This window comes from Entelurus aequoreus, linkage group LG03, assembly GCF_033978785.1.
Source record: "Entelurus aequoreus isolate RoL-2023_Sb linkage group LG03, RoL_Eaeq_v1.1, whole genome shotgun sequence".
NCBI lineage: Eukaryota > Metazoa > Chordata > Actinopteri > Syngnathiformes > Syngnathidae > Entelurus > Entelurus aequoreus.
Genome location: NC_084733.1, coordinates 41532293 through 41542690, shown reverse-complemented (window position 1 = coordinate 41542690; position 10398 = coordinate 41532293). Strand labels below are relative to the sequence as shown.

The following is a 10398-nucleotide window of genomic DNA, read 5'->3' as shown; positions in this document are numbered from 1 at the left end:
GTATGTAAAAAATATTGTATTTCATATATTCATTTTTTATTTTTGTATTCATTTATTTATTCATATTTTTTTTGGTTTTGTTAACTATTCTGATTGTTAATTTGCTTTCTTTAAGTAAAAAAAAAGGTCAAAGACAAAGCTATTTGGTTTCTTGTGAGTATATACACTTCACTGCCGAGGGGGGGGGGGGGGGGTGGGTGGGTGGGGGGGGGGGGGGGGCGCCACCTAAAATTTTGCCTAGGGTGCCAGATTGGTTAGGGCCGGGCCTGCTCTAAACTAAACAAAATTGATGCTAATCCACCCTCGTTTCTCTTTTTTTTACCCAAAAAAGAATCGATAAGAGAACCGTCAAGGAACCGAATTGTTAAGCAGAATCAAAAGGGGAATCGGAACTCATCGAAATCTCATCAATTCCTATCCCTACTCATAAGTTCTTAGCATACTAACGTTTTATGCTAGCAATTTAAGTAATTTTATCATTTAAAACTAAAAATCATGAATTTTGACACTTGACGCAATCTTGCAAGTAGGGCTGCAACTAACAACTAAATTGATAATCGATTAATATGTCAATTATTACTTCGGTTAATCGATTAATAATCGGATAAAAGAGACAAACTACATTTCTATCCTTTCCAGTATTTTATTGAAAAAAAAACAGCATACTGGCACCATACTTATTTTGATTATTGTTTCTCAGCTGTTTGTAAATGTTGTAGTTTATAAATAAAGGTTTATTTTTAAAAAAAAGAAAAAAAAAAGTAGCCTCTGTGCATGCGCATAGCATAGATCCAACGAATCGATGACTAAATTAATCGCCAACTATTTTTTATAATCGATTTTAATCGATTTAATCAATTAGTTGTTGCAGCCCTACTTGCAAGTATTGTAAGTTTTGCTATGTTAGCAAGCTAACACTTGCATTCTAACATTTGAGCTTATTTGATTAATTTTAACCTAAAATTCATGGATTTTGATGCTTGCCGCCATCTTGCAAATATGCAAATTCTTGTTATGTTACCGTGCCAATGTTTTATGCTAGCATGACATTAAGTTTAAACCTAAAAATCATGAATTTCCTTACTACGTGACATGTTGTAAGTAAGTTAACTGCTCATTTACATAGTACCAGTATTTTTTAAGCTAAACTCAGCATGCAAACTATTTTTTTAAGTTAATTTTGCATTTGTCTTTTAAAGAAACTGCTCAAAAGGCTGAACATTGGTCTTGAAGCAACATAGGCCATAGGTTCACAACACAGATACCAATCAGGCCCATCAAAAATGTCTTGGCCATTCTGCAACACAACAACAAAAACAATAACTGACATCCCAACAATGAATATTATGTAAAATGAACAATGAAACGATCAATTCCAAATTTAAACAGATTTTTTTAAAGGCAGAATTTAATCATACAACTCTTAAATCTGATATGATTACATTTACACAATTAAACAATGTAAAACTACTGTAATTTCTGGACTATAAGCCACTACATTTTTACAATGCTTTGCACACTGCGTCTTATAAAACAGTGTGGCTAATCAATGGATTTTTCTTTGCTAACGGCAATAATATTTTGTATTCAACAAATAGTTTTCATATTATGCCTGACAGAGACATTGAAAAGGTGTGTTATTGTTTGTGCTGTGGCACCATCTTTTGGATGAGTTTGCTCACTGCAGGTGCTGCGGGTTTACATGTACTTCCTGTTTCATGCCTGGAACCTGAAGTATAACCGTCCATACCGGTTCTGCTCGAAAGGATTCTCATTCATCACTCCATGCAACATTTGTACGTTTTACAATATGACTTAAACAATTCATACTTACAAAACCGTCCCATGTGGGATGTCTGTAGGAGTGTTTTCATGCATTGTTGTACATGCTATCGTAATGTAATCAAGCTAGCGTCGTTAACATTAGCGAATATGCTAACACATTCACAAGTGTCTGTGTTAATATTATTAACTTACAATGGCATTCTTTTTGTATTGTTTTGTAAATTCTCTAAAACATCACAGTGGAGTTATTGAGTTTGTTTAGCTGATTGGAGAGCTACTGTAGCTTCAGTAGCTAGTGGGTCCATGTTGATGACTTCTGTTTTGTTTGATCGGCAGTTTCACTGCTGTGTTACAGGCATCGTTTGGAAACAATTTAGGTGTGTAAATAAACATTTACAAAATCTTTTTTGCCGGTATATATCTCATACTTATATACAGTGTTGGGTTAGTTACTGAAAACCAGTAACTAGTTACAGTTACTAGTTACTTTATTTCAAAAGTAACTCAGTTACTAACTCAGTTACTTACACCAAAAAGTAATGCGTTACTGTGAAAAGTAACTATTTAGTTACTTCTTTTTTTAAAGCTCCCATTAATGCCCTTTTAGCCTTCATTTCAGTACTGTTATTGCACTGGAGAATAATACAATGTGTTGATCAACTTGACATGCATTTGCATCACTGAACTCTGCTAAGCAATGTGGTCTACATACAACACACAAAGACAAAGATATGTTTCAAAGGGCCAACTTATTTCAGGCCAGAACAAATTGACAAAACTATTTTAAATAGCTGCAACATAACATACATAAGTAACAAACAGCATAATAACAACGTAGCTGTAAACGAAATACGTACTTTAACTTTATTTTTACATACCAAAGCCTAACCAGGCGTTTTTTCTCTCAAGGAATTCTGAAATAAAATCTTGTCTGAAGCCCAGAACACTCTACACATTTCCCCAGTTTTAGTTTAGAGATAAGGAAATATTGGCCTCGCCCACTAGGATCCCTCTTTATGTTTGTGAATTTTATTTTTTATACATTTAGAGCGATGTGATAATCAAACACTCTAGAAGTCTAGAAATAAAGAGTATATAAGAGAATTGACAGAGTGTGTGTACTATAATTCATAATAACATTGATTTTGATTCAATATTATGTTTTGAGCAATGAGTTTGAAAGAAAAAAAAAACAGCTTTGTTTTATTAGTCAACATTGCAACGTTTTCTAAATTACATTTCACCTTTAAGCTTTTTTATTTCACTTTTGTTATGTTTTTGTTTATTTTAATAGTATTTTTAGAAAGTGCTGTGGGCCTTTAAAACATTAGCTGTGGGCTGCAAATGGCCTCCGGGGCACACTTTTGACACCCCTGCTATAGATAATAAAAAATTAAATCCGATAAATCTATCGGTAAAAAGCTGAGCCTGGCGACGCATGCGTGTTAACAACTCTCTCGCTCTCTCTGTCTCCGCCCCTCCCTCACGAATGCTGCTGCGCGCACCCTCCCCTCCCTCTTCTTCCTGCACCCAGACACACACACAGCGCGGCGGCTCCTCCGTGTGACACAAGAGATTCAGAAGAACGACACCGTAGTGCTGCCACACAACACACTCAGATCTTCTGTTTCAAGCCAATACTACATAAAAAGTAACGTAAAATAACGCAGTAACGCATCATGTAGTAACGGTAACTGAGTTACTGAATATAAAAAATAACGCGTTAGATTACTAGTTACCGTCGAAACTAACGGCGTTACAGTAACGCGTTACTTTGTAACGCGTTAGTCCCAACACTGCTTATATATCACCGGATTATAAGCAGGAGATATATTATATGTGCTGCTTATAATCCGGTGCGGCTAATATACATATGTAAAACATCTATTCGTTCTAAAATTTGGTGGGTGCAGCTTAAATACTGGTGCGCTCTATAGCCTAGACACTTTATTTTAGATCCAAAATGGCAAGAGCATGCTGTGCCCCACAAACACATCCCAGGCTGCCTAAAATCAATTGTACATTTGTCCAAAAGTCTTTCTGAACAGTCCCGGCTACTCTTGGTACTGACGCTCTGTGGCAACAAAGAAGTCCTCCAGAACACTCCTCAGATACTCAAAGGTGGGTCGAGTTTCTGGAGTCTCCTTCCAGCAGTGACACATAATATTATAAAGTCCATCTGAACATTTGTCTGGCTTTGGCATTCTGTAGCCCTGCTCCAGTATCTGGATCACCTCTGGGTTGGACATACCTGAACAAGAAAATAACCAATCTCACTTATTAAAGTGTGGTTGCACCATTGGGCATTATTTCAATAATCATTATGAGATATCAATAATCATGATGAGATAATGAAAATGTCACTAATGCTTACCGGGGTATGGTATACGTCCATATGTAACCATTTCTGTCAGGAGGATCCCAAATGACCACACATCGGACTTTATCGAAAATTTCCCATAATTGATAGCTTCTGGGGCGGTCCACTTGATGGGAAACTTGGCACCTGTGTACAGATGAACAATTGAGCTGCTGCACACATAAACAGTAAAATTAGCACATAAAGTTGTTGTTTTTACCCTCCCTGGCTGTATATTCACTGTCCTCGATGAGTCGAGCTAGTCCAAAGTCCGCAACCTTACAGATGAGTTCGTGGGACACCAAAATATTGGCGGCTCGCAGGTCTCGATGAATGTAATTTTTCTGCTCGATGTAAGCCATGCCGTCTGCTACCTGCAGGGGCCCAAATACCATCAGAGAAGCACTGGTGTGAGAATAAAGAAGATCCCTGCTATTCACCGCGGTTACATTCCAAAGTGAAAAAAGGTCAACAGACAAGAAAAGCCTCCAAAATGCCAATTTTTAGGTAGTCACGTTCTCCGTCTTTGCGCCAGAAAACCATTATATTCTTATTAACATAACATTGAGCATAAACATTGCCAACTCTTAACTATTAACAAAATAGCAGCCACTGATCAAATTCCTGTATAATCTTAATATTATTCCCTTGTTAGTGCATGAAGATTAGAGATGGCTACCTTTTACATTTGAACCAATACGGTACCAATTCCCAATACCTGATAATCAATTGGACTTTTTTATTAGTTTCCTTAGATTCGGCATTATTTCCTGTCCAGCGCTCTTATTTTTGTTTTTCACTTCCTGTTTACCTCAACCACTTCTCTTTGCTGAGTGCTTGCCCCCTTAATTGTCTCTGATTGTCAATCTTTGTTTGCTTTAAATTCGACATGTATATAATAATAATAATAATAATAATAATAATACATAATATATTTTACTTATAAGGCACCTTTCTAGACACTCAAGGACACTGTACGAATACAAATCAATAAAATCAATAGGATAAAAACAACAGCAACTAAGTTAGATAAAACATAAACAGTCAGGAATAGGTGTGTTTTGAGTCTTGATTTGAAGAAGGAAATTGAGCTATTGTACAGCTTTCCTTATGCTTCCTGTGCACTTCCCTGTGGCACTATTTTATTTTTCCCCCTAATAAAAGTGTTTTACTTGTAATTATCCTGCTCTGTCTGCATCCTAGGGTACAGACCAGCAATACCACACCGAAACGCAACAACTGTACCAATTTTCGGTACTTTTGTGTGTGTTAAAATGTGTTAATAAATGTTAATTGTTTGAAAAAAAAAATCCCATTTTTAAAGGGGCCCTGCTATGCAAAACCAACTTTTCTTAACTGTTGGTACCTGCTTTTGTGTATTTGGAACCTGCATAAGTCCCGAACATTTAAAATCAAACAATGGAGGCAATGGCGGAGATATTTAGAAAACAATCTCGTCTTCCTTCATACTTCCAGGAAACAAGCCGTTCAGAATTTGGGCAATTTTGTGACATTTTTCCCAAGTGTGAAGTCAGCAGATTATCCAGCTATGGTATACATTTACCCAAAATGCTTTAGGTGAGTCCGCAATTGCAGTCTGCGCTGTTTTCAATAAGCGCCCTATTTTTCGCTATCCTCTTGTTGTGGGTCAGACTGGCTTGTATATGCACATTTATACTACGCTGTTGCCATTTCTAATACAAAGTAGCACATTGTTCGAACCTAATCTGTCTTTAGACTTGCTATGGAAGCGCTAAAAACTACAACATGGCTGCCAAAGTAGAGGCATGTAAATAAGACCGCCCACAAAACAGCACATCCTGAAGAGAAAAGTCGGAAAGCATCTTGAAGATGGTCTGTAAAACATAATCTATGCAAACTTTTGGCCAAAGAACCACCATTACAATGTTATGTAGACCACAAGGAAGTGTCTTAAATCTAGAAAAAAACACTTTAACACTGAGCTGTGTAGTTTTTATCTTGTTTTCTTACTCTTCTGTGTCTCATTTGCACATAAATGGTAAATGGGTTGTACTTGTATAGCACTTTTCTACCTTTCTAAGGAACTCAAAGCGCTTTGACACTATTTCCACATTCACCCATTCACACACACACATTCACACATTCACACACTGATGGCAGGAGCTGCCATGCACGGCGCTAACCAGGACCCATCAGGAGCAAGGGTGAAGTGTCTTGCTCAAGGACACAACGGACGTGACTAGGATGGTAGAAGGTGGGGATTGAACCAGTAACCCTCAGATTGCTGGCACGGCCACTCTCCCAACTTTGCCACGTACTATACATCCACCCATCAGGGTGGGAGGAAGCCGGGGAGAACATGCAAACTCCACACAGAAAGACCCCGAGCCCAGGCATCGAACCCAGGACCTTCATATTGTGAGGCACATGCACTAACCACTTTACCATCGTGCTGCCCAAGTACTGTACAGTACTGTATTAAATTGTAGACTTTGCATACAGTTGCAATTCCAAGACGTTAGATGGCAGTAGTGTAAAGACTACAGTGTGTTAGAAAATCAGGAAGTAGTCTTTGCCATTAAGTTGAATGTGCCAGTTTTATCGTTTGTTGAGCCCTGCAAAGTGTTTATACTGTAAGTGTTGTATATATTACACACCAGATGTTTGATTGTAAAATGCATTTTTCTGTAGTTTTCATTGTCAAATTTGTAGATATTTAAATGGCCAAGTAAAATCGCTAATGCTAATATTTAGCATGTTTATGGCAAATACAAGTGCTTGAACAAGTGCCAAGTTTGCAACCATGTTTTTTTTACTTGAATGCACGTCATTCATTTGATCAACTTTGAGTATCTAGTCGATAGAAAAGCGCTATATAAATCTAATCCATTATTATTATTATCATTAAATTATTAAGTCCAGTCAGGGTGTATATTATAGTACAATTTGCCAGCGACCACAGAGTTTTTGGAGTTTCTTCACTCATTTTTGCACTGGTGTATGCATTGACCTGATCACTGACCATATAAGAACCTGCGCTGCCTCTCAGGTAGCCATCCAGGGTTAAGGTAAACGAGCATTTACGGTCAAATTAGATTGCGTGATTAAACTGTGTAACTACATGAATACTGCGATAATTTTTTGTGATTATTCACAAGTTAACTCGCTATTTTTGACAGCCCTAAACATAAAATAACAGAACAAAACAGAATGGAACAGAATAGAAAAGAACAGAAAAGAACAGAACATAGGAACCGAGAACAGAACTGCTTACCAAATAATAGGCTCTACTGTTTTGTCCTAGCTGGTGATTAAACAATGCTAATATCTGCAGGATCTGTCAGCTACAATACCTGGAATAAGGTTTCTTCTTTTTTTTTTTTTTTTTTTTTTAAGTGAGCCCATATTTATTATTTATTATACTTTTTTGTTCAGGTTTACCTTATTGTAGACAGTAAGTGGATGTGCATGTATATGCATGCCTTTATTCAACACAAAGGATAGGACTTTATTGTCATTGCACAAGTACAACGAAACTATGTTGTAAAACGGTGTGTGTGTGTGTGTGTGTGTGTGTGTATGCGTGTGTGTGCATATGTGCGTATGTGCGTGCGTGTGCGTGTGCGTGTGTGTGTGTAAGAGGAGCGCTATCTGTGCAGTGTATGTTTTGGCTGGTTAAACAGAAATCTCCCAGGTTAGGGAGGTGTCATTTCCTTAGGTCGATTTTTCATCCAGACTTGACAGCACCTCTCATCTCCACCTACGTGCTCCACCCAAGAACACAAGTGTGCTCGATGGGCGCCATTTATACTTTGCCCTTTCATAGCTGAGCACTGCCATTCACATCCTTTTTAGTTGTCTACCAAAGTATACCAGCAATACAACTGAGACACGCCGTTACAAATGTGACTTGTTTTCAGATAATATTGAAAAATTAGGTTCCCGGAAAATAAACAATGATGGAATTTTAAGTATTTTGTTTGCTTGGTCTAAGGTGTACATTTCAGACCTGCAAAGAATGTATATCATATGTGCCATTCGGCCCAGCAGGACTTGACAGGAACTTCATCTATGCACTTTATTCTACAAGACTTCAGTGGTTTGTACCTTATTTAAGAAACTGAGGGCCTGTGTCTACTTGTCGGAATCAACATGTGGATTAATTGATTTAATAATTTTTGTTTTATTATTGTGGCTAAAAAAGGTGATATGACAAAATGACAAATTTTAAACAACAGGGATAAACCACCTAAATCATCTTGTTTTGATGTATGACCACCTAGTCCAGGGTCTATACTGGTGTTTACTACGGCTGTGAATCATTGGTTGTCCCACGATTCGATTCAATATCGATTCTTGGGGTCTCTATTCGATTCAAAATAAAAAATTTTTCAATTCAACACGATTCTCGATTCAAAAACAATGTTTTCCCGATTCAAAACGATTCTCTATTCATTCCATACATAGGATTTCAGCAGGTTCTACCCCAGTCTGCTGACATGCAAGCAGAGTAGTAGATTTTTGTAAAAAGCTTTTATAATTGTAAAGGACAATGTTTTATCAACTAATTGCAATAATGTAAATTTGTTTTAACTATTAAATGAACCAAAAATATGACTTATTTTATCTTTGTGAAAATATTGGACAGAGTGTGTTGTCAAGCTTATGAGATGTGATGCAAGTGTAAGCCACTGTGACACTATTGTTCTTTTTTTTTTTATATAAATGTCTAATGATAATGTCAATGAGGGATTTTTAATCACTGCTATGTTGAAAATGTAACTAATATTGATACTGTTGTTGATAATATTCATTTTTGTTTCACTACTTTTGGTTTGTTCTGTGTCGTGTTGTGTCTCCTCTCAATTGCTCTGTTTATTGCAGTTCTGAGTGTTGCTGGGTCGGGTTTGGTTTTGGAATTGGATTGCATTGTTATGGTATTGCTGTGTATTGTTTTGTTGGATTGATTAATTAAAAAAATAAATAAATTAAAAATTAATAAATAAATAAAAAAATCAATTTTTTAAAAATGAGAATCGATTCTGAATCGCACAACGTGAGAACCACGATTCAAATTCGAATCGATTTTTTCCCATTCCCCTATGTTTACTGTCTGTTAGTAATGCAAAGTCCAGTGTTGAGTCTAGCGGTTGACTTCTGTGAAGTCATTGCAGAGAGAAAGTGAAAGAATAAATGCAATAGTGAAGCTGGCGCAGAAGAACTCAGAGCGAGAGAGAATGGGATCTTTCTTACCTGAGATGCCATGTCTATCAAAGTTTTCACAGACAAACGACTCCCCTGTGTTGTTTTTAAATAATCCAGCAGGCTACCTGTCAAGAATATAGAGTCATTTACACACTGCCCATAGAACATAAATGTATCTAATTTGTCATACTATGCAGATATTCTTTCATTTGTGTAAAATTGAGACAAGGACACATTAAAAGAATATGCATCCAAAAAGTATGCAAAAAAACTGTTATTTACACTAGTGAAGCAGTTTTTGTTAGTAATTCATTCTAAAATGTCAGACGAAGATCAAGGAATCGTACAAAAACAAAATAGTTTTGTATTTTCCAAAAGAAATGTCGTTCTAGACACCCAAAAATACTCTATTAATGCAAAATACATTTTTCTGTAATTGAGGACTTGACCAGAACATATTGTAAAATAATTTACACAATATTCCAGCCAGCCAGAAAAATCCCCAACCATCCTCATACTCCTCAGCTGATGTACTAGCATTTCTTTAGGTGCAAATATCACAATATAAACACAAAACATATGTGCCGAAGCATGATTGTAATGTAAGACTTTTTATTTTGTTAATGTCAGGGTTTCCTCGAAAACACAAAAATACCTGTGGTGGTGGGGGCGTGGTCAATATGACGTCATCGCATGATTTACTATAATGCATATATTATTTAAAAAGGCAATGTGAATATACATTTAAAACAAATATTTTATTATTAAGTATAGTAATACCATATATATATATATATATATATATATATATATATATATATATATATATATATATATATATATATATATATATATATATATATATATATATATATATTTAATTTATTTTTAATTTTTTACATAATATCCTTTTGTTCTATTTTTAAATTGTTGCTGCTTATTGTACATTGTTGAGAATCTTTTTTTTCTTATAGAGATTTCTCCAATCCTTTCAGTCACTCTTTCTTTAATAAAAACGACTGGCAAAGAATCTAACATCTATTTTTGGTGTTATTGGAGACTATACT

At 36.0% G+C, this 10398-nt stretch overlaps 1 protein-coding gene across 1 annotated transcript in view; it reads right to left on the bottom strand.

Annotated features, from left to right (window-relative positions):
* Positions 1-1485: 1485 nt before the first annotated feature.
* The window catches only part of lck (LCK proto-oncogene, Src family tyrosine kinase), a 50428-nt gene continuing 41515 nt past the window's right edge, over positions 1486-10398 (bottom strand). The window contains exons 10-13 of the mRNA XM_062041823.1: positions 9380-9456; positions 4365-4518; positions 4160-4291; positions 1486-4036 (exon numbers count right to left, since the gene is read on the bottom strand). Coding sequence (XP_061897807.1) covers positions 3840-4036; positions 4160-4291; positions 4365-4518; positions 9380-9456 — 560 coding nt within the window. The 3' untranslated portion in view covers positions 1486-3839. The remainder of the gene's footprint in view (positions 4037-4159; positions 4292-4364; positions 4519-9379; positions 9457-10398) is intronic.